Below are 27873 nucleotides of genomic sequence, written 5' to 3'. Positions count from 1 at the left end.
GGATATTTAAATCATTAAAAAATTAGTACACGTAGGTGCATACCTACTTAGGTACCTACTTTTTTGAATAGAGCTCTAATCCCTAGTCAAAGTTTTAGATTAGTTAAGTGGCGGAAAATGCCCTCGATTGCCTTAGTTGTATTTGGTTATCTCTATTGACAGCCATTATTATCATATTATATATAATAATGTAGGTATTTATTTTATTTCATACAAGATGGAGTCATCACGTTGAACCCATCAGGTTTCTCAATTGAAATCTCAGGTAGTCGCCTCTGGTGGAATATTTATCTTATCTACTTTTTGTACTCCAACTGATTTCATTTCATTTGAGTTCCATATCAATATCATTATTCCTGTTGCGAGGACTAGATTTTATTTTTAAAAAATAAATATTTTCAATAATTGGACTTTAATTTTCATACGTAACGTTTGGGAGGTTATCTCCGTGTATACCTACGAATGTAATCATCAATTCTCCATTTTTTATTTCTTCTCTGGCGTGTACTTTGTTAACGGCGTTGTTCCAATCAATCAAAGTAATTATTTTTTCCCATTTCTTTCTTTTTAAAAATAATTCATGGTGATTTACTCGTGTATTTAAATGTTTGTTTGATTTATTATAAATTGTTGTTAATTATCTGTGTGTCACTTTCAAGGTAAGCATTAATGTAATGCCTATTTCATGGTAGCTTCTTCACTTAACTGGGTAATTAATTACCTACCTTATTAGTATTGTTGTCCTTACAACGCCATGTATACAAACACTCAAACAAATAATTACCTAATGTTGTAATAAATTAACATAACATATTAATTATGGTGTGAGAAATTCAAAGCTTCCTATGAAGTTCCATTGACAGACTTGGGATGGTCAATTTTTCTGTTAATTAGATGTTCTTTACCTCACTACTTTATATTCCATCACATCAAAATATGAACTTTTCATACTTATTGCATTATCTTTCTTGCATTTTAATAACATATTCTACACTCGGGAGCAAAATTTTCAGGCTACTTTACATTTACATACATCCGTTTACTCTGACAGCATTTTCTGAATCAAATTCAACTCAATTTATTTTGTGTTTCAAGTTTATATCGATATCAGCTAAAAGCTCTAGTTTTTTCGAAATATTCTTTTTGATTCTCTAGTTTTCTCTATTTTTAATGGAAAATTTGTCGATTTTGAAAAAGTGCTTCAGGCATTTATAAATATATAAAAATTGTCAATGTGCCTTGAATTTTTTGTACATGAGTGTACCCACGTTACCCTGAACACCTTAGCCACCCAATAGCTGGCGAAGAATGTCTCGGTAATGTATGGAGAAAAAAATGCTGACACTGTCATAAAGTCAGCCATTATGGTCTCTCCACCAACAATCTATTTTTTATTGAAACAATAATGCGTTTATTGTTTTAGTTCGCTTTAGGTGTTTGTGTTGAGGTTTTGTTCATTATTTTGTCAAAGTATTTCGGTCTGTTATTGTAAACAACATATTTGGACTCACATGTTTTTCATTCCATTGATTTTGATTGTTTGTTGAATGGTGTAATTGCGATTTTCTTGTGATTAACGGGAACTAATTGTTTATTTATTTTTTTCTAATATTTCTCTGTTGATATATTTTTTCATTTATTTATATCTTACTATTTTTCTGTGCTGACATATTATATGATTTATTTTATCAATAATCAGTTTATACTTGTGTCGTTACAGTGAAGTTCTTTCTGTGTTTTTCCAGGTCACTGTTTCGTTAATCCAGAACGAGTCAATGTCATTTTAGAACCCGGTATATAGTAAGTATATTCCACTGTAAAATGAAAATCGATTTTCGTTCCTACTGGTAAACTGTACACTCGTAGAGAACAGAGCAGGTGATTTACTGAAATGAGTTATCAAAAAAAAAAAAAAAAAAAAAAAAAGGGAAAAAAAAAAAAAAAAAAAAAAACAGCTGATATTAAATTTTTTACTGAAATAAGTTAAAAAAAAAAAAAAAAAAAAAAAAAACAGGGAAAATAATACAATAATAAGTAGGCAGCTACTTATATTAGGTGTACAGGCAGACATGTAGAAAATAGAAAGGAGCAATTGGTGAATAAATCACAAATTCACAATACTACTAAAACAGGGATGTCCAACTAATGATCCGCTACTTATTTTCGTACATAGCTACTGTTTGAAAATCTGGTCCTTGAAGAAATTCAAGTTCTTATGTGGCCCGTGGATATACATAAATTGAGCAGTCCTTAGAACATGTATACATATTACAGATAACGTTAGATCATGAGTTCCAAGTTCTTTATGAGTCAGATTTGAAAAATTCAACGAACGACTAACACCAACCAAAGTCAGGTTTTCTAGGTTAGTTTACAATTTCACTGCAGATGATAAGAGTGATAGCTAGTTACGCTCCTATAGCTTTTTATTGTTCTTTTTGCCCGCAAAAATTAACTTCGATGGTGAAAACTAGCTTGAAATTGTAAGTTTAATCCATTTTACATTCACCTTGTTGTATGCGTAGTTCAAATAAATTATTATTTTTTCTTTATTCTGTTTTTACTAATAAAATTTACCAATTTTATTAGTATTGCCCAATTGTCGTTTTTGAACCGACTGGTTGACGATGGCAATCGGCCTTTAGATTGATTTTTTTTTTTTTTTTTCGTCATTTACTTTATGATTTCTATTTCTCTTTTTTTTTCAGTTCCAAAGATGAAGAAGTAGACAACAATCACGTAGTCCGAGTTCGAGGTCTTCCCTGGCAATCTTCTGATCAGGACATAGCCAAGTTTTTCCGTGGCTTGAATGTTGCAAAGTAAGTCTCACCATTTATTGTTCTTCTGCTTCTTCTTCTTCTTATTATTATTCCTCCCCCCCCCCTTCACTATTGGTATTTGGAATATTATTTGAAAGTTGCTAACCTCTTTGTGGTCCAATTTTAAAAGGCAACAAATATTCAGAAGGTTTATTATTATTTTATTTTTATTTTTTTTTTTTTTATCTAAGCTTTACTCGTACCTATTCTTCCAGTAAATATTTCAATATCTACATAGATAGAAATGTGAATCGTAAAATTTAATAATCTCTGCATATTAAAATTAAAACATTAAAATAAATATTTCTTAATTGATCCCAGGTAAGTGACTCACTCGTAACATTTTTATTTTATTATCAAGAGTTGGAAGCCGAAAGACACAAGCTTATCTCCCTCAACAGTCGAAACAAAATGATTTGAAGGTCTTTTTTTAGTGGAGGCATGTGAGGGACAACCCTTCAAAGGCCAGGCACTCACGCTCAGACTGCCTGACAGACCTAGGTCTCTCAGACAGTCTGAGCTAGGTCTCTCAGACAGTCTGAACGTGTGTGGCTGACACAATATACCGCCTCTTTCGGTGGAAATTAAACCCTCAATAAAATTGCCCTCACATTTTTTTTTAATTTAAACAGGTCTTAATTATTGTTCCATAAAATGTAATGTTATTACCAATCAAATATATAAGATCTTGTTTAGACTGCGAGAGTAAAGGGACTTTTCAGTCCTATGCTGGTAGTATAAACAAGGTATATTCTATTCTATTGAGTAAACCCCGAAAGAGACAAGAGCACGTATTATTGACCGGCTACCCTTTCAGCCACCAATAGCGTTGCTCAACTTTAATGAACAGTCGGAATCTAATGCATTCAACTTGCAATAGCCCCTGGCTTGAAGGTCATTGCGAAATTTAGGGCCCGTCGTCATTTGTTACTATGAAATAACATGTCAGACATTTATACTATGAAATAACACATTAGAGATAATTCAGATGTGTGTCAGTCTGTCAGTGTCGATGTACATAGCTCATTAAATGAGGTACCTACTTCATCAAGTAAAAAAAAATCATTTATTTTTCAAGTATTACTTTTTTTATATATAGATAATAATTATCATTATTTTTCAAATTAAATCATTGTTTTTGTGCTTTTCTTGTTGCTCATTTCTGAATTATTAATATTGACTGTTCTCATCTGAACAATCAAAAGCAATATTTCGGTGTAAAGTGAAAGATTGATATTTTCGAAAAGGCAACAACTAATCAACAATGCGGATTTAAAGGATTGGATTCTTCATAAGATTCATAATCTTAATTGATAAAAGGTAGGTCCAGGTATTGATACATTCATAATGTATGTAGGTACCTAGTTTTTACATACCTACTAGGTATCATCCACTACATGTACCTTCTTGTGCAATAGGTACCTAAAATAATAATAATAACTACCTTAATAATAATCAAATTAATATCTTTACGTACCTACCTACCACCCTACCAGTTATCAAACAGAAAAGGACTATGTTGAAATAGGTACCTACCTAAATTTAGTGTAGAGGTAACCATTAAATATGAGCCTAGGTATTTAAGTTAAGAATCAGTAAAAAATGTTATTTGATCTCCATACATATAAGACTGCTTTCTTCCATTAAGGTGTTTGGTATCTATTTTCAGTAGCTAGATAGGTAGGTATACCTCCTTTTTTATTCTCTACGCAATATTAGGTACTTCAAATGAATTGAGGATGTCAGAGATTGAGATTGATGCAACGGAATACGTACACTTCGCAAGGTGGTTTAAGATCTACTTGAATTTTCTAGTGTTTATATTTACCTACTTAAATACCTTCTGCACTTGTCACCTTATCAGAAAATGGAGAGATTCGTTTTGTTTACGAAAACAAATAAATAAAGCAGCTAGGAATAATAAGTTGGTACTATTGCGTAATTATCTGACGAGAGTGTGAAATCAGATAAATGATTAAAAAGAAAGCACCTATGATAATATTACGTCACACAAGCGTCAACTACTTTCCTCAGAGTGTTAGGTACCTACCTAGATCTACTAGGAATTAGTTGAAATAGTTGATAAACAAGATTCTCACTCAAAAACAATGGAAAACAATATTCAACAAATAGGTACATAGTTACAATATACAATATTTCTAATAAGCATGTAGAATGTAGGTAGATAATTATGTATGAGATGATATACAATATTTCTAATACGCATGAATAATGTAGATATGTATGTATAAGATGATTGTACCCTTACATAATGATGATAATAATAATAATACCATTAACATTTTGACTGCCAAGCTATTTTTTTGATTTTATCCTCATAGGCCACATTACTTTAGATCGTCACACATATGTTGTGACGCGGCATACGCAGGCCACGTCACACAAAAAAATGTGTGACACCTATATTATCTTCCTGTTAGAACGAGGAAGGAGCATCTTTTGTCTCCTGTGATTCTAGTCTTGTACGGGATTTACAAAATTATCTCAAGGTGTAAGAGGAAATCATCCGGGGAAAAGCTGAAGAAATCTTGATTCTAGCCTTTTTCAATATTAAGGTGGTGAGGAGTTAACCTTTAGGAGGTAGAAGATGATCAGTAGAGCTCTTGCCGATCATTCAAGCTAAAATAAAGTTACCATTCTCTTGTTAAATTATTGTTAATATTTGTTTTGATTTTAACGTTATTTACTCCCAAAGTTAATTAGTACTAATAACAACGTCCGTACCTATAATATGTACAAGAGATAATGATATGTCCTTGACAAATCATTTTCCGCTCTACAATAATACAAAATTGGCCATCATTAGCATGGTCAACAAGTCACGGCATGAAACGAGGAAACAAATTGACGATTCATTGTGTTTAGGGGGCACTCACTCACTTTATAAGGTCCCGGGTTCGAATCCCACCATCGACAAAAATTTGTACTCGTTTTTCGATTGCAAATATTTCAACGGGTTACTTTCTGGTGTTCTCGTGTTGTACGATATATGTCCAATACTCGTATGTACCTAAAGTACAGACCTCTTTGCCCTTATCTTCCAGATATCTCGATAAAGAAAAGCCAACTTTCGATCTGCTTCTGTACGAAAAGATCACGATATAATTATGTCCAATACTCGTATGTACCTAAAGTACAGACCTCTTTGCCCTTTTCTTCCAGATATCTCGATAAAGAAAAGCCAACTTTCGATCTGCTTCTGTACGAAAAGATTATGCACACTGGATACCTTGGAATTCTTCTAAGAGTCAATGATAAAAACAAACCTAAGTGTGCCAGCCTAGTTACCTTAGTTGGTAGTGCGTCTGCCTTGTAAGCGCTAGGGAATTCTTCCTAAAATAGGACATCCTCCGTCAATAGCTATACTGACTTTGCCTTTACCATGTGTGTTGGATTCCTCCCTGGGTTATATGTGCAATCCCGCCGTGGTACCAGGTAATTCATACTTGTCTACAAAACTTCATACTTGTCTACATACATATTTGTAAAATATATGATTGACCATACGAAGTAAGGTCCAAGTTTTACCTCGTCAATTTTACAGTTGACAGACCTTTGGTCTGAAGAACCTTTGCAACTAGGTAATTTAGAGAGAGAGAGAGTATGAGATTAATGAATCAATTTTGATTTCCCGTTGCAGAAAATATGTTAATGGGATTCACAAATAAAATGACGTTCTGCATTTCGGGACGATAAGACCATAGCAGTTACAGTTCCCTCTGTCAAACCTCTAAAAAAAAACCTAAGTGTCTCTATTTACATAGCTCTTGGAATAATTACTTTCCTTATTGCTTTTGTACAAGGAAAGTATCCACATTGTTGTATGCTACTCACAGGCAATGATTTGCGTTTCAGATACATCGATAAGGAAAAGCCAAAATTCGATCTGGTTCTATACGAAGATATTCCGTACCCAGCATTTCTAGGATTTCTTCCGAAAATTGGACATCCCCCATTGGTTTCCATGCTAACTCTATCTGTGCCATGTGCGTTTGACTTTAGTTTTGGAAATGTGTGCAATCCTTCTTATGTGCCAGGTCAGTTTAGATAAGTTGCGGATAGGCACAACTTTGTGAATTAGGTATATTTTCAATGATCTTGGGTTTTTAATGGAATAGGAATAGGTGCTGATTCTTATTGATTAACATGCCGTTTGAAGTGCTGATTCTTATACCAATTTTCTAATATGAAGTCATTGACTGTACCGATTAAACATAATTATAAGTTTATCATTTCTTAATTTAATTTTGATTCCACGTTTCAGAAGTATGGATGGGCTTCTCGGATAAAATGACATTCTTTGAACGCCTCCAAAATTATCTGTTTGTAATGATCCAAAAAGGAGCCTTTAATGATGCAAAAAGGAGTTTTCAAAAACTCCTCCTTTTTGGATCAATAAAAACTCCTTTTTGGGTAGTTAAAATATCCTTTTTGGGCAATTAAAAATTGAGCTGTCTTTCCCGGTAAGTTCTTTTCTGGTTGCCTTTGCCTCTTCTTGTTTTATCCCTCAACTTGCCCGTATCAATATAACCTAAATGGTTTTACGTTTCAGATCTGATGCTCGGCTTCACAAATAAAATGACCTTCTTGGAACGCCTCCAAAATTATGTGTTCATTTTCTTCATGCATTTCTACATGAACAGAGCTAATATGAAGTCATTGACTGTACCGATTAAACATAATTATAAGTTTATCATTTCTTAATTTAATTTTGATTCCACGTTTCAGAAGTATGGATGGGCTTCTCGGATAAAATGACATTCTTTGAACGCCTCCAAAATTATCTGTTTGTTCATGTGACGTGGGGGCAGTGTAGCTTTCGTGAACGAAATCACCTTCTACATTATTTATGAGAGAACTTTGAACCACTTCTTTCTAGTTCTCCATGAGCTAACATGAGCTCACGTGATGTGAGGGCAGTGTATTTCCAACTTAAGTTGCTCTCCTGCACTTACACATAAATTTACTTGAACGGTGTGAAAGAAGCTTAAGTATTGCGTGCTTACCTACCTACCTAACCTATGTAAATACATAGTGATAAGAGAGGAGTTGCATCCTTACCTATAGGTAAGTACCTAATAAATTTCTGACTCTGTAGGAAAGTGGTCTTTCCATGTATTGTGTTTTGAGCTCCTTGGTTTCAATCAATAAACGAGTTGTTTTAAAGTAATTTTCTTATTTTTACTGTGAGTTCTGATGGTCTGATACTTGGTAGGTATGATTTAAATCAAATTGAAATCTAATGAAAATAAATTCTAAAGTTCTTTCTTCAGTTATGTATGATTCGGTCTTCTTTATTTTCTTTCTCTTTGTCTCCACCGGCTTTTTATAGATCCTACAATTTTCATACTAGTAGATTCTAAATCGAGAATGAAAATCAGAAATTCTATGATTTTGTTATGTAAACTCAGAAGTAGGTACCTACTGGTGTACCTTCCGGTAGATAGGTAAATACCAATGTGTTTATTATTTTCTAACAATTATTACCTATTCTATTAAATATTTTTTAAAAAGTGTATCAACTCTATCACCAGGAATAAAGAACTGATCCTAACAGCAAAGTATTCGCCCATGTTGATTGAAATTTTCAGAAAATGGAGTGCTCACAATTCGTATGGGCTCTGATGGCCATAGTGACAACTTCTACTGTAGAATCGGCCAATATTCTGGCCATGTGGATGTGTTTCAGGGGATTTCGATCGACCTAACAACTGTGAGCCATTCCACAAGGAATGGCTCAAACAGAATAAGCAAATAGCAGCTCCAGTTTAATATAAATCATTATTGTTTTTCAGCGCATCCTAAAATCAAACTTTTCATAACACAAGGAGGTCTTCAAAGTTTACAAGAATCAGTTTACTTCGAAGTACCGCTGATTGGCATTCCATTCTTTGGAGATCAAGACTATAATGTCAAAATCATCAAGAACTTGGGTATTGGAACCTACATGGATTTTGACAGTGTCAGCACTGAAGTTTTGTACAATCTTATGAAAGAAGTTCTGTACAACACTAGGTAAGTTTTTTCTTCCTTTTACTCCGGATGATTACGTCCAATATCCAATTACATGTATGGAGAACCTTGGAATTTTAGAAGAATTTCATACCTGCAGTCGGCAGTCGGCCTATTCAATTCTTGTTTTTAGATCTTTAATTATACGATCAACAACTTGTTTTCATCATCATATTGTGCATTGTTGATTCTTTACAGTTACATGGACACGGTCAAAAGGATATGTCTTATGAAAGAAATTCTGTACAACACTAGGTAAGTTTTTTCTTCCTTTTTTAAAGCGCATTTACTCCGGATGATTACGTCCAATATCCAATTACATGTATGGAGAACCTTGGAATTTTAGAAGAATTTCATACATGCAGTCGGCAGTCGGCCTATTGAATTCTTGTTTTTAGATGTTTAATTATACGATCAACAACTTGTTTTCATCATCATATTGTGCATTGTTGATTCTTTACAGTTACATGGACACGGTCAAAAGGATATCAGCTTTGTCGAAAACCCAAATGATGAGCCCCCGAGATACTGCAGTCTGGTGGATCGAATATGTACTAAAATCAGGAGGAAACTTGCGTCACTTACAACCAGATCATTGGGATATGCCCTGGTATCAATATTTTGGACTGGACGTATTTTTGGTCCTTTTGTCTCCTGTGATTCTAGTGTTGTATGGGATTTACAAAATTATCTCAAGATGTAAGAGAAAATCATCCGGGGAAAAGCTGAAGAAATCTTGATTCTAGCCTTTTTCAATATGTCCAATACTCGTATGTACTATGTACCTAAAGTACAGACCTCTTTGCTCTTATCTTCCAGATATCTCGATAAAGAAAAGCCAACTTTCGATCTGCTTCTGTACGAAAAGATTATGCACACTGGATACCTTGGAATTCTTCCTAAAATAGGACATCCTCCGTCAATAGCTATACTGACTTTGCCTTTACCATGTGTGTTGGATTCCTCCCTGGGTTATATGTGCAATCCCGCCGTGGTACCAGGTAATTAAAAACTTCATACTTGTCTACATACATATTTGGAAAATATTTGATTGACCATACGAAGTAAGGTCCAAGTTTTACCTCGTCAATTTTACAGTTGACAGACTTTTGGTCTGAAGAACCTTTGCAACTAGGTAATTTTGAGAGAGTATATAAGATTGATGAATCAATTTTAATTTTCCGTTGCAGAAAATATGTTAATGGGATTCACAAATAAAATGACGTTCTGGGAGCGCCTCCAGAATCATTTATTCATTTTCATGATGCACATCTACTTGAATACGCATGTCATGAAAGGTCAAAATGAGCTGGCCCGGAAATATTTTGGTCACACTGGGGAACCAACCCTTCAACAAATGGACCGTAATAAGTCACTTCTTATGATGACGAATTCGTGGTTGTATCAATATCCAAGACCTGTGTTCCCGAATACGATCAACGTGGGACCAACTCACATTGGGGACCCTAAACCCCTTCCGGAGGTAATTACATATTAATTTTCCTAGGGGTAGGTAGGTTAGGTGTGGCGGCTTGTTACACACAATATAGGTATCTACTGCCGTAGTTGGCATCTTACTGCCATACATGCACATACCCAAAGAACAGTAAATAACCAATTATTGAAATTAATTCACCCTTTTTACTCCAGGATCTAGCAACTTGGATTGAAGGAGCAGAGAAGGGCGTTATTTACTTCAGTCTTGGAACTAACTTGCGAAGTTCCTCATTAGACGAAAGCAAATATCTGTTTGTTTTCGTCACACACTACTGGATAAAAACACGAGTAATCAATGGCCAAACCGAATTGGCTCGAAAATATTTTGGCCACACCGGTAAACCATCTCTTGAAGAAATGACACGAAATAGAACACTTCTCTTGATTACGTCTTCATGGTTGTATCAGTTTCCAAGGCCTGTGTTCCCGAATACAATTCACGTAGGACCAACTCATATTGGAGATACAAAACCTCTGCCAGAGGTAGGCAATTAATTAATTTTTTAAGTAGGTAGGTATATGCAAAAAAAATGCCTAAATAACAAATTAATTGTTTACTCAGGTGGCAATTAGGGAGGTACACAATTATTGTAATATGGACCTACCCACCCTACGTAACAATAACAAACTACCTATGTAGGTATGTTGGTAGGTGTTATTTTGAGCAGTAGTTGATGACTAGAGGGCTATAGGCACTTAATGCATCCGGAGAAATACATCATACGTCCAATGATTCTTTAAAACAATCAAAAATAATGTCTTATTTCAGGATCTTCGAACTTGGATCGAAGGAGCAGAGAAGGGCGTTATTTACTTCAGTCTCGGAAGTAATATGCGAAGTGCCTCATTAGAGGAAAGCAAGAGATCAGCAATATTGACAACCTTCGCCAAATTCCCTCAATACAGAGTTATTTGGAAATGGGAGGAAGAACAATTACCAGGACTGCCAAGCAATGTTATCTGCAGGAAGTGGTTACCACAGCATGATCTATTAGGTCAGTTTTTATAGTGTGGATGTGTTTCAGGGGATTTCGATCGCCCTAACAACTGTGAGCCATTCCACAAGGAATGGCTCAAACAGAATAAGCAAATAGCAGCTCCAGTTTAATATAAATCATTATTGTTTTTCAGCGCATCCTAAAATCAAACTTTTCATAACACAAGGAGGTCTTCAAAGTTTACAAGAATCAGTTTACTTCGAAGTACCGCTGATTGGCATTCCATTCTTTGGAGATCAAGACTATAATGTCAAAATCATCAAGAACTTGGGTATTGGAACCTACATGGATTTTGACAGTGTCAGCACTGAAGTTTTGTACAATCTTATGAAAGAAGTTCTGTACAACACTAGGTAAGTTTTTTCTTCCTTTTACTCCGGATGATTACGTCCAATATCCAATTACATGTATGGAGAACCTTGGAATTTTAGAAGAATTTCATACCTGCAGTCGGCAGTCGGCCTATTCAATTCTTGTTTTTAGATCTTTAATTATACGATCAACAACTTGTTTTCATCATCATATTGTGCATTGTTGATTCTTTACAGTTACATGGACACGGTCAAAAGGATATCAGCTTTGTCGAAAACCCAAATGATGAGCCCCCGAGATACTGCAGTCTGGTGGATCGAATATGTACTAAAATCAGGAGGAAACTTGCGTCACTTACAACCAGATCATTGGGATATGCCCTGGTATCAATATTTTGGACTGGACGTATTTTTGGTTCTTTTGTCTCCTGTGATTCTAGTCTTGTACGGGATTTACAAAATTATCTCAAGGTGTAAGAGGAAATCATCCGGGGAAAAGCTGAAGAAATCTTGATTCTAGCCTTTTTCAATAATAAGGTGGTGAGGAGTTAACCTTTAGGCTTTAGGAGATAGAAGATGATCAGTAGAGCTCTTGCCGATCACCCGAGATACTGCAGTCTGGTGGATCGAATATGTACTAAAATCAGGAGGAAACTTGCGTCACTTACAACCTGATTATTGGGACATGCCCTGGTATCAATATTATGGACTGGACGTGTTTTTGGTCCTTCTGTCTCCTGTGATTCTAGTCTTGTATGGGATTTACAAAATTATCTCAATATGTAGGAGGAAATCATCCGGAGAGAAGCTCAAGAAATCCTGATCTCCAATATGATAGTAGTTACATAGCTGCTTTATCAGCTGATATACCTACCTACATGGTAGGTGATTAAATTAGGTATATAAGACTAACATGTAATACCTACCTGAGTTCCTCTCAAAGTGTGATATCATTTCCAACATTCTTCCACTACGCAGTTGTAATGCGTAGTGGGGTAGGTACTTACCTACTTCTAATTCCTCACTCACATGGTTCAGGTAAACATGCAAGTGGACATTCAAGTAACTTGCATAATTGCATACAAGTTACTTGACAGTTAATTTGAACGGTAAATTAAATTTACTAGTGTTGACGCAATTTGCTAATAGAAGTAACTTGTCTGACCTGACATGTCACTTGGATGTAAAGGTAGAAACAAATTGCCCTCACGTCACGTGAGTTCATGTGACATCTTGTAGGGCAGTTGCCCCTGCACCTAAGCCTCAGGGTGGGGATAAAGGTATCTAAAATTTGCTAGGTAAGTTCCTATTTAATGTAAATGTTTTGCCTTTCACTCCTGTACTTATACTACAGCACACAAGTACAACTGGGTATTTGCTTTTTTCAGTGCAAGTACAAGTACTTGTACGTGAATCATACAAGTACCAAGCAAGTACTTGAAATTAATTCACCCTTTTTACTCCAGGATCTAGCAACTTGGATTGAAGGAGGAGAGAAGGGCGTTATTTACTTCAGTCTTGGAACTAACTTGCGAAGTTCCTCATTAGAGGAAAGCAAACGATCAGCAATATTGACAACCTTTGCCAAATTCCCTCAATACAGAGTTATTTGGAAATGGGAGGAAGAACAATTACCAGGACTGCCAAGCAATGTTATCTGCAGGAAGTGGTCGAAAGCAAACGATCAGCAATATTGACAACCTTGGACAAATTCCCTCAATACAGAGTTATTTGGAAATGGGAGGAAGAGCAATTACCAGGACTGCCAAGCAATGTTATCTGCAGGAAGTGGTTACCACAGCAGGATTTGCTAGGTAGATCCTTATAAGGTTAACCCGTCTTGTAGGTTGTAGGGCAGTTGCCCCTGCACCTAAGCCTCAGGGTGGGGATAAAGGTATCTAAAATTTGCTAGGTAAGTTCCTATTTAATGTAAATCGGTTGTAAATATTACCAGTAACAGAAAATAACACAATTTTTTTATGAGCTTGTGAAAGCCTAATTTACCTATTACCTATATTGATTTCTGTGAAATCTTTTCCCCTGAGAGATAAGTAAATCAAGAAAATGGTTGGTATTAATATAAGTCGAAATCTCCCCTTTTTTCAGCGCACCCAAATGTCAAACTTTTCATTATGCAAGGAGGACTTCAAAGTTTACAAGAAGCAGTTTACTTCGAAGTACGGAGATGAGTAAATCAAGAAAATGGTTGGTATTAATATAAGTCGAAATCACCCCTTTTTTCAGCGCACCCAAATGTCAAACTTTTCATTATGCAAGGAGGACTTCAAAGTTTACAAGAAGCAGTTTACTTCGAAGTACCGATGATTGGCATTCCATTCTTTGGAGATCAAGATTATAATGTGAAAATCATCAAGAACTTGGGCGTTGGAAGTTACATCGACTATGACAGTATCAATAACGAAAATTTTTATAATCTCATGAAAGAAATTTTGTACAACCGTAGGTAAGTTATTCGAATTTTACTATTATATATAATGTGAAAATCATCAAGAACTTGGGCGTTGGAAGTTACATCGATTATGACAGTATCAATAACGAAAATTTTTATTATCTCATGAAAGAAATTTTGTACAACCGTAGGTAAGTTATTCGAATTTTACTATTATCATTATTTCCAATATTGCTACAGTTTCTGTTTTGTTCACACTGTAAGTATGTTTCTACTTATTGGAATTTCTCATTATTTCGTCCCTTGTTTTCTTGGTTCGCTACAGTTACATGGACACGGTCAAAAGGATATCAGCTTTGTCGAAAACCCAAATGATGAGCCCCCGAGATACTGCAGTCTGGTGGATCGTTATTACTATCATTATTTCTAATATTGCTACAGTTTCTGTTTTTTTTTTTTTTCACACTGTAAGTATGTTTCTACTTATTGGAATTTCTCATTATTTCGTCCCTTGTTTTCTTGGTTTGCTTCAGTTACATGGACACGGTCAAAAGGATATCAGCTTTGTCGAAAACTCAAATGATGAGCCCCCGAGATACTGCAGTCTGGTGGATCGAATATGTACTAAAATCAGGAGGAAACTTGCGTCACTTAACTTGGCTACTCGGTATACCAGGAACATTGGAAACTTGAAGGAGAAAACCAAGGTGCAGGGAGTAATTTCAGTACATGCGCGTACATATGAAAATGTATCGAAGTAAACATGAGGCTGTTGTCAAGCTTATTATTTATCTGAAGAGACAGCCAAATTTATCACCTCCTAAATTTATGATTGTACTCAGAAGGAAATGAGAAATACTCATGTAGGTACCTATCTAATGATCTCGGCTCTTACCTAACCTGAACCCCAAATTAGTTTTCGGTTCAAAATGTCAAGGTTCATACGAGTAGCTTCTGAGATTGAGTTGTCCAGCTCTAGGGTCACAGGGTAGCTATCTTATCTAATGATCTCGGCTCTTACCTAAGCTGAACCCGAAATTAGTTTTCGGTTCAAAATGTCAAGGTTCATACGAGTAGCTTCTGAGATTGAGTTGTCCAGCTCTAGGGTCACAGGGTAGCTATCTACTTTTGATCTCTTTACTTAAACATGAGGTAAATACCTGGGCTTTATTGAATATTTATTTTCAACTGAATCAATTAAGTGAATTCTAAGTTGAATCTTTACAATTTTTCCTTTAGTCAATAAAATTATCTGTCTGTAAGTTTGGTTACCCCAATATGACTGTGGTGGAATTGTTTGTCCTATTTTGATTAAAATTTTAAAACACATTCAACACAAAAGAAATTTTCTTATTGGACGTTGGGCCGAGTTGGGTCCATGGGAGCCCCGTAGGGGCCCCAGTGAGCTTTATTGAATATTTATTTTTAACTGAATCAATGAAGTGAATTCTAAGTTGAATCTTTACAATTTTTCCTTTAGTCAATAAACTTATCTGTCTGTAAGTTTGGTTACCCCAATATGACTGTGGTGGAATGGTTTGTCCTATTTTCATTAAATTTTTAAAACAAATTCAACACAAAAGAAATTTTCTTATTGGACGTTGGGCCGAGTTGGGTCCATGGGAGCCCCGTAGGGGCCCCAGTGTATACTTCTTTGGGGGGCCCCTCCTCAAGGTGTCACCTTGGGGCCCTCATGGACAATATAACAGCTTGACAGGGGGCTCTAGGCTGGGATGTGGGATGTACTCCAATGGGGCCCTTTTTCTGAGCTGGTTCTACAGTTAACAGAACCACTAGAATAGAATTGTTTATCCTGCTCGAATGAGACTAAAAAGTCCCTTTACCCCAGTAGTCTAAACAAGGTCTCGTTTATTTTATGGGTTTAATAACATAGTACCTATAACAAACAAAGTGTTATTTTTTGTTAGGTACTTACCTAGTTTTTTTGTTTCTTTTCTTTTTCAGTTTAATGAATATGCTCTATCATTACAAATCCAAACGAAACCGTCGGAGTTTCAGCTCATTGCTGATGGGCAACTACCAATTCGCCAATGTTTGCATCCGGAGGCATGCAAGAAGAAAATAGACTTGCCAGAGTACTATGACCAATTCCATGATCTGCGAAAACACTTTCGATTATTTTACAATGTTCCTAAGGAGCAGGAGTTGTCCACTCCCAGCGATCTCTTAAATTGTATCCTTTATCTACAAGCTTAATGCTGACTAGAATAAGTTATTTGCATGCTTGAATTATGGTAATCTACCTACCTACATTGAAATTAAAGCCCTTATTTTAAGAGGTAGCCCTCTAAAATAGCTCTAAACCACCTAAAATATAAAATAAATTTTTAGGAAGTCTGAAATGAACTAGGCAGCTAAATATTTGCTAGGTAGGTAAGTAGGTAGACCGCGATCAGTTTTAGGTATGTGCTAGGATATTATTTTGGCAGATTGAATTTTGGACCTTCTTTCCGAACTTTCTATAAAGAAAAGGCGCTCTTTTTCTGGTAAAAATGTAAAAACAAAACTTTGATATTTTTTTAGATGGTAATAAAAAAGTAAAAAGTACTATTTCATTCAAAAGTTCAATGACCCTTTGGATTAAACCAAAATTTCACCCAAGGTCGTTTCACGGAGGTAGGAATGTGATGGATGTAGTGACGCCAAAAAAGTGGAACCATAAAAAAAGCTCGAGCACATTACACAAACATTACAATTTCTTTTCTTAAACGAATAAATTCAAATCTTTTGTAAGATTAGTTATTAAAAGGAAAAAATAAAATTAATAAAAATAGAATACATAATAAATTTAATAATAAATATGTACCTACCTATAAAAAAAGAAAGAAAAAATCGTAGCGTACCGTTTTATAAAACGTTGCTGATGTAAACGGTCCCTGATAGGGAGTTTTAGCGGTACGGTTTTAATTTATCAAAAAGGGGGGGTTTTTAGATAACGAAATGAAATGGAACAAATGACCAACAGAAAAATCAGAAAATCAAATCAATCAGTAAAAAGTAGAATGAAGTGATTTTGTTGTTATGCTCAAATTATTTATCATTCGATTAATCGTATTTCATTAAATTTTCTATTTATTGCAATTATTTGTACGTTTGTAACTTTGTAAAACCGTGATTTGCCAGTTTGAAAAGTCATTTAAAAGTAAGTACCCGTTAATGACCTGAAGACCAAACGCTTCAATTTGATGTGTGTACAATTTATTCTAGCTTTTAACAAGCAACTAGGGGTTTGTAAAGTCTGTACCTAATAGGTATTAACCTTCCTATTTAATATGGGATAAATATTAGCAACAGGTGTAAAGGAAACAGGTGGTTTTATCCCTGAAAACAAAACAATGCTCCTTGTACATTTAGTCCAGGAGTCCATTCCATGAAGGACAATACATCTTACTTTGTACCAAAGGTACACAAAAAATTATAGATCTGTGAAATTTTACTGTGTCAGGAGTAAGAAGTGCAAAACATAATGTCAGAATTGATTGGTGGAATACACCTCTCATTAGCGAGTGAGTTAAGGCAGGATTGAGGTTAAGAAGGGTTCAAGCTAGAGGTTCTTGGCAGTCCAGTACCATAAAAAAAAGGAACCAAAAAAGAAATCTGAATCTAAAGATAGAACTATAAATAAATAATAACCACCTTTTTAAGCAATATAATAATAATAGTGCTTATTTATACTGCTCACATAGGACTGAAAAGTCCCTTTACTCCAGCAGTAGGCTACTACTATTTTTGTGGTCATTGTTGTCCTTACAACGCTATGTATATAAACACTCAAACAAATAATTACCTAATGTTTAAGTCATAAATTAACATAACATATTAATTATGGTGTGAGAAATTCCAAGCTTCCTATGAAGTTCCATTGACAGACTTGGGATGGTCAATTTTTCTGTTAATTAGATCTTCTTTACCTCACTACTTTATATTCCATCACATCAAAATATGAACTTTTCATACTTATTGCATTATCTTTCTTGCATTTTAATAACATTTCTTTCATCATGGGCAATCGTTATCTGTCCACTGCTGGACAAAGGTCTCTTCTTCATTACTTCATTGAATTCTATCTTGTGCTTATTATAATTTTCTTCAATCTGTTTCGGATTCCTTTTAGTTTGTATAAACGCCCAAGTCGCCCGATTTCCCAAATTTAAATCCCTATATTAGAAACCGCAAATAAGAATTCTACCCAACTTTTAAAACCTTACATTCCTGTAGGTTCTTGATTCAAGGGGGGAATATAATTATATTGAAGCTCTTATCTTGTTTTAAAAATATTCCCAATCAAAGGTCAGTTGACTCAGACTTCATTTTACAGGACAAAGAAGTCAAATACACATAGAAATTATTGTAATAGAAAGTAATGATGAGTAATCTAAGAAAAATCTACTTGTACCTATGTTTATTTTAACATATAGTATTTATAGATTCTATAGTATTTATCATTCAATATCGACCTTTGGAATCGCCAATAGTTAGTGCTTTGTTTTGGGTTTACATTTTATTCTGAAATCCTAAAGTTCGCAATACCTAGTGGTATCCATCATTTGAAATAATAAATAGATTTGTACTTAAGACATCTATTAAAGTGATCATCTTCTGGTGCTTCTCCCGCCTACATAGGTAGGTAAAAAAAAGAACATGATTAACCAACCTCAGTGGTGTAGTGGTTAATACGTTGGAAATTGAATCTGGAGGTTTGTGGTTCGAGTCCAAGTGAAGTCATAAATTTAATGTTGTGTATTTAACTGAATGTTATACTTAATACAGTTAAAAATCATTAAAAAAACATAGGTAATATAATTCTGCTTACTTTGGTTTAATGTCCAAAGCCTAGGCATAGGCATACCTACAAGCGTTTTAGTGTACAAAATGAGGTTGCTTTTCTGTTGTGAATCGCAAGTGGCAAATATACTCAAATTACTCGAACTCAGCAATAACTGACCTCAAACTAGCCAATTCATATCTTCATTGAAGCCACAATTGAAGACTGTGTGGTATTTCGAATAATTTCGTTTTGAACACCTCGTTTCTTTTTAGGTTTTTGTACATTTGAACATATAGAAATTATGACTGGAATTTTTTGGCGACCATGCGATTTGCGATCAAAGACTGACTTTTTTTTTCCAAGTTATAAATAAAGTAATAATTAATATAATTTTATCTTATTTAAAATATAAATAAGTTAGGAGAAAGTTGTGTGATGTTCACACCATTTTTTCCCTAGCTGTCTAAAGCATTTGATACCAAACATCCTGTCACAGTTTTTGTATGGTCAGCACTTTTTATACCAGGTTTAACAGTAAATTTTCTCAGGAAATTTTGAAGAAAATTTTGTGAATTTTGGCATCGCTGTTCATTTCGTCACATTCATCACACTTTATTACTTTATTTTATTATTTTAATTGCATGCTAGTTTATAATATTTCCCCATGATTTTTCCTCAACTCTGCACGTTCAGATTTAAGTATGAATTACGATGAAGACTCGACATATTTCGCGGAAAGCAAGAAAATGTCCACTTTCATTAAACCCTACTTCAGCGAGGCCAAAAAAATGGTGGCTATTGTCCAAAGGCTTATTGCTGATGGTAAGATGATCCTCCTCGTTTATACTTTTTTGGAGCTACGCCTATAGGTATCAACACAATTACAAATAGGTACTTGATTTAGATTAGATTGCCAGACTCCGTTGGACTGAAAATTCAATTTTGTCAGCATTTTCAATGAAGTCTTGTTTATGTTAAGTGTAAAGTTTATCATGTCCCCGATTTCCTTACAAATCATATGCCTTCTGGCACACTCCATTTGTCAATGGTCTAGGTTTACCTTGCCCTTGGGATCAATTTAAATTGAAGAAACCATTTACTGAAGAAAACGTGTGATTCCCCTAAAACGGTATAGAACAAAACAAGGAAAAAGGAACTGGTCTCAATTTTCCCTTGACTGATGTCCCTGAAATTGTGGCAGTTATGATTTATTGTTAGGCGATCGTAATATGACCCGTGATAATTTTATCTATTGCCGACGCTAAACCATATACAGGGTGCCCCCAAAAAATGTACCTACAGGGGGAAATGTTAGTACAAGGTACATGGTGTTTAGAAATCGTCCAATTTAATTCCGGTCGGTCTCTCCTTCTTCCACTTAGCCACTATCCCATCCCAATTTCATTTGGGGTCGGCATCTGTCTATCTAAAATAGTAAAAATCTAATACATAGAGATTTAAGTGTGGTGAAGTTGGAGAGCCGCTTCACTATTTTTGTGGGTACCACAGCATTACTGATTGCCTCCTTTGAACTTCTTATTTCTTTGGAATGCCGTCACTGGTCCTCGCGCTTTCAAAGTCCCTAATTGTTCAAAGTCCCTAACACTTCATTGTTCTTGCGAGGCTGCGTACGGTGTACCCCAAAACCCAATCTCAGAGCCGACCTTCAACCCCACTTAGCTATGGAGTTGCTACACTTTGGTACCAACTAGTGGTAGAAAAGGGTCATTGATTTATATTTAGAGGTTCATTTAGTTGCTCATAACAAGTTCCCCTTCAGATCATTTGAGATATAAGAATAATTAGATCGTTGAAAAAAATATCGACCTTTGGATAACGATATGTTTTGAGCCAGATTAGATGTTGACCTCTCTTACTTTTTAAGAGAAGGGTTCCTGGTTGACATTTGAACCCTGAGACTCTTTCATTTGGGCCTCGTCACAAAAATCATTTCAGTTTCCAAAGTGCTGTTCAGTTTTTACTGTGTAAAGAATGTCTTATTCATGTTCTCGTAAGTTTATTTTTTTTTTTTTAGTGCTTTGTTTTGTTTTATTTTTTTTTTTTTTTTTATTTGTTTTTATTTTTGAAATTTTTTTTCCCCCTCTTCAAAAAGATACCTATTTCATTAGGTAGGAGAGACTCTTTCGAAAGTGGAACTAAAATCTGTAGCTAAAGGATATCCGAAACTTTTTATAAGGGAAAAAAATTCGACCACCAGTCTCGGTAGGTGTTTTCTTACTATAATAACGATATGGTCTGCATCGCAACAGCATTAACACCAAGGTAATCAAGGCAAGATAGGTGTTATGCAAAGCGTTAAAGTTTACCTCACAAACCCAGTAATCATAGTTTCTTCTCAACTCCTAATTAAAAGGTGATGGACTTTTTATTACTTCAGCCATCCAAGTATAAAGTCTCTCCTAGTAAGTGAGATATATTGGACTAGTCGTGAAGTATTCCAAAATTGTCGTCTAAATTTTACGAAATATCAAGCTGTAAGAGTAATTAACCACCAGTAATTTTATTACCTTATTTATACTGTCGTTTAGGACCTGCTTGTCCTGCCTTGTTTTAACTCCAACTCTGAGTATGCTGTTTAAGTGCCTATGTGCCTAAATTAAATACCTCACAGCTAAACGACTTACTAGTAGTTTGTCTACATTAATATTCATAGCACGACGTTTTTTCAGATCAAGTGCAATAGATCTCACCAGAAAGATCGAATGCGTTCAGTTTGTATTTCCCCTCCTCTCGGATCAATCTCGGAATCTGCAGTCAACTCTGTCTTTCTGTGCATTAGTGCGTAAACTTCAAACCATTTCTTGTGGAGACTGAGCATCGGGAATTTATTAGTTAACTGATACCAAGATACTTGTATATACGTAAGGTATCTACATGGCTCGATATAGTCGGTATCTATTTGCCAAATACCTGGTGCTCAGTAGACAGCGTGGTATCGCTCTGTCAATGGCATTATTGATGATATTACAGTTGTCTTAAAAACCTACAATGAATGTTGCCTCAAAATCGAACAATGAATGAATAAAGATTTACTCAATCCTCATATATTACCTATAGGGAACATGTATTATTATTATTATTTTATTTTTTTATTTTTTGACAGTGACAAATTTTATTCGTTTGTTTTAAAATGATAAATCTTCTTCGAATGGCGTTTTGTACTCGTTGCAGAACTTCAACCGTCAGGTCAGAACAACCGCGACCTACAATAAAATTAACAACGGAACAGTTTTTTAAAGGTATGAATGTTAACCAATTACTACTTTCTGGTTGTTAGGAACGTTACAGGCAATTCTTGCTCCTACTCCTAGATAGCCAAATAGTCACATCAAAAGGACCAGCCGATGGCGATGGCCCTAACTCTCATGACAATACCAATAGATATTTCGAGATAAATAGTAGGAACTAGTAAAGAAAATACCTACTGAAGAAAGATCGTTGAAATTTGGAGGCAAAGCCTCTTCACAGAGGTTTGGTAAAATCATTGAGTAAACCATTATGGACTCCTGCCATGGGAAATTACTGTGTGGCCAGGCGGCAAGATTAATGCCCAAGGCATTTTCTACTACCTATTAGATCTTGCGGTCAGTATTAATGAGAATAAATACTCAGCGGTACGGCTGGACCTTGGATTAAATGCAGGCGGATAGGAAATGGAAAAATTCCCAAGATTTTAAGCAATTCAACCAGTTTTGTGAGGTGAGACTTCTTCTTCAGTTAAAACTTAAATTCACAGAAGTACATGCATGGTAACGAACTTTATCCATATGTACCTACAGTGTACTCTCGTATGTAACATGTAAACCACTAAGAATTCATCTGTATAAAGTGCAGATGCATTCATATTGAAAATACCTATTAGGTTGGTATGTACCTATCTCTACACGTGCACTTTTAAACCCAGATCGATTTTTTCAGTTGTGACTCGTGCATTATTATTAGGTAAGTAGGCGTTTAGGCTGTCTAGTCTCATTGTTCTTTCGATAAATTGTTAATTTGTCTCTTTGCTCCTTCGATAAATTGTTAATTTGTCTCATGTTCCTTTGTATTTCCAGAATGACCTGTGATACAATTGACATCCCGAGAGCCTTGGACCGGTACGATGAAGGTACCTCAGTACTATTGTGTGTTCTTCGTGGCCACGGCAGGACTTCAGGGAAACCTGCTCGGCTCCGACGAACAAGAGATCATACTTCTCATCTACGTCATCATTGACTCCTATGTAAATAAGGTAAGAATGAGATTTTGGCCAAACAAATTTTGACCAGTCAGGTGTTTGGAATTAATGCTTTAGTTCAGCTTGGTACTAAATATTCAATACCTATGAATTGCTAATGCGGAAGGTCTCATAAATACTATAGCTCTGAACTTATACCTAATCATGTGTTGAAAGTTTTAGTGTTACATTTCGATTACTATTATGTTCTATGAAGGAAACGTAACTATGAAATAGCTGACACGTGTTTTTGTGTGTTATATCTTATCTCATTTTAAACAGGGCTTCTTTTATTTGCATTGTATGTGATTACTACGTTAGGAGATATTGTTTAGACTACGGTTTTAACGGGACTATTTAATCTTATTCCAGCAGTTTTTTTTTTTTTTTTTTTTTTTTTTTTTTTTGTTAGGTACTTATTACTTCTCAATATAAGGAACCTATACAAGGTTTTAAGAAAGTCTTGGTATAGCTTCATTTACAAGAAGAAATAGTACACATGAAGCTCTGATGCTGCGGAAATCGTTACCCATTGCAATATTATAATCTTTTTCTTTCTCCACATAGGTTGAACACATCTTGGAATTCCTGGGAGAATTCGCTAGCAACATAGTCTACCAAGGAGTTCATATGGTTTACAATTCCCAGGTAAGTTTCTGGACTATTTCGCATGCTGTGTTGCTTCCAACTAACCATGTCTTTGTTTGAAGATCTAGATACTTTATGTGCTTTACACACACCCTTTTAGAAAGTATGTTGTTATGTAGTATGTATGCGTGTCTTTACACATGCGTGATTTGAGATGCATTGAGAATTAGGAACAAATTTCATATCTAAATGAAAAAGTGGATTTATTATGAGGTTCATGTAATGATGTTTTTCACTTGATTGCTGATTGAGAGTGTTATATATTTGTAGTTACAAGTGAATTTTAAAATATGTGGATGATGTAGCAAAATCCTACACTTGTAGAACCATACCTTTGAGGAATTGTCCCTGATAGCGGATACTGGACTAATGTTACAGGGTCAACCATCAGGTGAGGCGTTCATACAGATGGACTCAGAACATAGCGCATACCTAGCAGCCCAACTGCGACACAATCGCAACATGATATTTGGTAAAAAGCAGCGCTATATTGAAGTATTTCAGTGTAGCGGCGAGGATATGAACCTAGTGCTCAATGGAGTACTACCCCCTACTAGTCCCGCCATTAGTCCCGTGGGAAAAACACTCCTCTCTCCTGGTATGTTGCCCCACTCCTCTCAACCCCTGTATCCCCAACACAATACACAAATTAATCCGGGCCTTTCGCATTTAGATCCTTTGGTAAATGTTCACCTCACTCAAGCACTTGCTCAAGCCCAGTACGCCAAGTCTCAACAAGACAACCTAATGCTCATGAACCAAATAGCTGCCCAGCAAATGGCGGCACTTAATAAACCTCACAATATGGCTCTCAATGGACACACACCAACTCTTATTCCTGCTCCTTCTCCCAACGCCCTGATGCCTCCTCCTCTTAATTCTAAATCAACAACCATCCCCACTAATCTTCCAGCTCTCCCTGCTGTTCCTACATCAGGTGGCTACTTTCCTCAATTCCAACTACCCATCAATATGAATACTGCACATCTCCTGCAACCTATGAATACACCATTCTTCTTTAACATGCCTAGAATGCCAGTGACTCCACAAGTCCTACCCAAGTTCCCTGTGCATCAGTTGAACCAAACACCCACTGTGTACACTATTCCTACTCCTGGGAATCCTGTGGTACAAAATATCCAACAGAACAATATGTTCCATATAAAGAGATCATGGGATCAAGCTTTCCCTAGCCTATCTCCTGACGGCTCTATGGCTAAGAGACCCAATACCTCTCTCAATGCTACTTCTACCCTCTATACTTCTCCCCCTCCTGCAGGCACTGTGTCCACTAGTGCAGAACATTTGGCTTTCCCTGCTACTCAATACTATCCCGGGTTATGAGCAAGTGCTAGGGTTGTGAGTTGTGATGTACATAACTGCTGCTAATAGACAACATTTTAAACAAATTTTATCTCCTAGAACTGCTTTTTGGCGATTCATTCGTGACCAACCAAAAATACCAACTTTTTTTTCTTCTTTGCAATTACCAACCAATGAACTTATTTCATTAGTCTCAAGTCTTTACTTTTAGCAGCTCTGGACTAAAATTTATTTAAAATGTCAATACTTTTTCTAGTGGTTCGGATTTTTGGGGACGCTAAGTTTTTATTTTACTTTCCAACCTAGTGTATTTTGTTATGTGGAAAATTGAGTGCGAGGGAAAATATCTTACTACCATTTCTCCTGTAATCTTTCCTTGGTACTTTCATTATTTACTACTTTTAAAATGAACTATGCATTTTTCTAGAAATCAGTACTAAAGGTCTGAAGTAAGCAATCTTAATACACAAAGTGGCACTAAAGTTCCGAAGCTTTTGAATGTTCTTTCAAAAATTGAATAGTGACATCTGACATTAAAATTAAGATTCTACCATTCCTTACCTATCTTATGATTGACGTTTCATTAACACAAACCGATAATCAGTTCTTTTAATAATGGTCATGCGTTTTGGAACTTTAGTACCCGTCCGTAATTTTTAGATTTTTTAAAGACTGAAGTAATCCATGATCCCCCCCTAAGTCCAACTTTATCACACCATTTTAAACCGATTTAGTGTTACTTTTTAAACCGTGAGCGTACTGTACCCATCATATTTTTGCTAGGAAATGAATGCTTACAGTGAGGTGCGGGCTTCCACAATGCTTATTCGTAAGTTTAGGCTCTCCTTTTCATTGAAGAAACACCGTTTTTAATTCTTCCGTTGAAAATGGGGAAATTGAACATTTTAACCATACAAGTGGAAAGTTTAAACAATGAATTCATCTGTACTTATTTATTTATTGAATTGTACTTATTTCAATATTACCGTTAAGTTTGTCTTTTTTTTTATTTATTTATTTTATTTTATTTTTTTTTTTTTAACACATTTTCTTTATTTTATACAAAGTGCGCTCCCCAACCACTTTTTTCAACCTTGTTCTATACTAATCCCATTATTTCTTCGTCACAGGGGTGGTGTAGCCCTTTGTCTAAGCGCTTTCGGACGTCGTAACGGGGAAGCTATCGTGAGATTTATCGATCAAGAGCATCGAGACATGGCGCTCAAACGGCACAAACATCACATCGACAAGCGATACATCGAGGTGACCAAAGCAAATGGCGAAGATTTCATCAACGTAGCAGGAGGCAACAACAACGAGGCTCAGGCTTTTCTCACTAGGGGCGCTCAAGTCATTATCCGGATGCGAGGTCTGCCGTATGAATGTACTGCAAAACAGGTGGTAAGCATATAATGGCATTCCTGCTAACATTTCTAGCTAAATAGGAGGGCTCAATTCCAGCTTTCTAGCTCAATTCCAGCTGAGGCATGGAATTTTATACTCTTGTGTTTGAAATTGACCACTTGATAACGAACTGCACAAATTGCATTTAATAATAATAATTGTGACACAGATTAAATTGTACATAAATAAATTGTTTACAAGTGTGGAACAATGGGAACATTGGGAACCTTTGTTATAAAATGCTGCTAACTTTCAATACCTACATAGTTGCTACCCCTTGGACAATATAACGAAATTTATTTTATCTATTTATTTTCTTGTACAGAGAACAGAATTATGCATAGTACAATGTCATGAGGTACCTAGAATATAAATAAGAATAATATATAATAACTACTTGAGAATAGAGAAAGAAGTTAATGAATGGCCTCGTTACATGTTTCTTTCTTTTAATCATTTGCAGATTGACTTCTTCGAGGCCGGGACTGAAAATTCGTGCAATGTGATGGACGGTGAGGAGGGGGTGTTGTTCGTGAAGAAACCAGACGGCAAAGCCACAGGCGACGCGTTCGTACTCTTCGAAAAAGAAGAGGAGGCCGACAAAGCTCTGAGCAAACACAAGGAGTCCATTGGGATCCGATATATCGAGCTGTTCCGGAGCACAACTGCAGAAGTGCAACAAGTACTTAACAAAACCATGGAGCTTCCAAAGAATAACAGCCTGACCAGTTCGAATAATGGACTGAGTGCTCAACAACCTATGCTGTCACATCTTGCCCAAGTGCCTGTACCGTATTTGCCTCAACACATCATCACTTCGGGAACTCGCAAGGATTGTATTCGCCTCCGAGGTCTTCCCTACGAAGCTTTGGTAAGATACCTTTATTGTTAATGAGACTAAGACACCCAAAATTTGCAATTGCTTACCTTATTTTATATAGTCATCTTGAAAAAATCTTCTAGAGAGGCGAAACTTGAGTCGGTAAAATGAAAAATCCCTAAGAACCCTTGTCATATATACAAAATTCTCGGTCTGGCATTTACAAAATGCACAGTAAATAGATATTTACAACACACATAATTATTTACAAGAATATAACAACATAGCGGAAATATATATAGGGTGTTTCAGGTTCAGACAAAATATAAATATTTCCTATTACCTACTAATTTCCATCCTGTTTCTTACGCATACACTCTTTCAAGGAACTTCAGAGTAAGTAAAATGTGACCAGTGTGTTGCAGTACCTTTCGTTTCTTTCCTTTTTTTTTTTTTTTTTTTTTTTTTTTTTGTTTTTTGCTCGGTAAAGTGTATCCTAATGGACATATTCTTTGTTGGACAACAAGACAGCTTTGTCCACAAAGTACCAAAATAATCATGTGTGATATACATCTCCCCTACTT

At 35.5% G+C, this 27873-nt stretch overlaps 4 protein-coding genes across 4 annotated transcripts in view; all 4 read left to right on the top strand.

Moving 5' to 3' along the window:
* Nucleotides 1-12218, top strand: part of LOC108252374 (UDP-glucuronosyltransferase 2B31-like) — a 42536-nt gene extending 30318 nt beyond the window's left edge. Inside the window, exons 5-12 of the mRNA XM_017444006.2 lie at nt 1746-1800; nt 2709-2819; nt 6696-6877; nt 7105-7157; nt 10596-10832; nt 11119-11344; nt 11481-11700; nt 11896-12218. Of these exons, the coding sequence (XP_017299495.2) occupies nt 1746-1800; nt 2709-2819; nt 6696-6877; nt 7105-7157; nt 10596-10832; nt 11119-11344; nt 11481-11700; nt 11896-12172 (1361 nt within the window). The 3' untranslated portion in view covers nt 12173-12218. The remainder of the gene's footprint in view (nt 1-1745; nt 1801-2708; nt 2820-6695; nt 6878-7104; nt 7158-10595; nt 10833-11118; nt 11345-11480; nt 11701-11895) is intronic.
* On the top strand, nt 344-27376 carry LOC113467247 (RNA-binding protein fusilli-like). The gene is made up of 5 exons (XM_026823331.1): nt 344-659; nt 1746-1800; nt 2709-2819; nt 26196-26466; nt 26933-27376. Exons 4-5 carry the CDS (start codon nt 26281-26283, stop codon nt 27359-27361), a joined length of 615 nt encoding a protein of 204 aa, XP_026679132.1. The 5' UTR covers nt 344-659; nt 1746-1800; nt 2709-2819; nt 26196-26280; the 3' UTR covers nt 27362-27376.
* LOC113467201 (UDP-glucuronosyltransferase 2A3-like) lies at nt 13274-14761 on the top strand. Its single transcript, XM_026823256.1, has 4 exons — nt 13274-13472; nt 13765-13829; nt 13968-14122; nt 14602-14761. The coding sequence occupies exons 1-4, from the start codon at nt 13274-13276 to the stop codon at nt 14759-14761; spliced, it is 579 nt and encodes a 192-aa protein (XP_026679057.1).
* On the top strand, nt 23624-25983 carry LOC108252379. Its single transcript, XM_017444015.2, has 2 exons — nt 23624-23742; nt 24121-25983. Exons 1-2 carry the CDS (start codon nt 23725-23727, stop codon nt 25084-25086), a joined length of 984 nt encoding a protein of 327 aa, XP_017299504.1. The 5' UTR covers nt 23624-23724; the 3' UTR covers nt 25087-25983.
* Nucleotides 27377-27873: the final 497 nt, after the last annotated feature.

Source organism: Diaphorina citri, unplaced genomic scaffold (genome assembly GCF_000475195.1).
Source record: "Diaphorina citri unplaced genomic scaffold, Diaci psyllid genome assembly version 1.1 scaffold21, whole genome shotgun sequence".
In the NCBI taxonomy this organism is placed as follows: Eukaryota; Metazoa; Arthropoda; class Insecta; order Hemiptera; family Psyllidae; genus Diaphorina; species Diaphorina citri.
Note: the sequence above shows the minus strand (reverse complement) of the source record. Positions and strands in the feature narration are given on the sequence as shown.

What these genes read in the sequence shown, in the direction of transcription:
- LOC113467201 (XM_026823256.1), top strand. Translation starts at nt 13,274, where the DNA reads ATGGGAGGAAGAACAATTACCAGGACTGCCAAGCAATGTTATCTGCAG. An exon ending in ACCACAGCAGGATTTGCTAG is followed by an intron (nt 13,473 to 13,764) that starts GTAGATCCTTAT and finishes CCCTTTTTTCAG; the next exon opens with CGCACCCAAATGTCAAACTT. An exon ending in GTTTACAAGAAGCAGTTTAC is followed by an intron (nt 13,830 to 13,967) that starts TTCGAAGTACGG and finishes GAAGCAGTTTAC; the next exon opens with TTCGAAGTACCGATGATTGG.
- LOC113467247 (XM_026823331.1), top strand. Translation starts at nt 26,281, where the DNA reads ATGGCGCTCAAACGGCACAAACATCACATCGACAAGCGATACATCGAG. An exon ending in AATGTACTGCAAAACAGGTG is followed by an intron (nt 26,467 to 26,932) that starts GTAAGCATATAA and finishes AATCATTTGCAG; the next exon opens with ATTGACTTCTTCGAGGCCGG.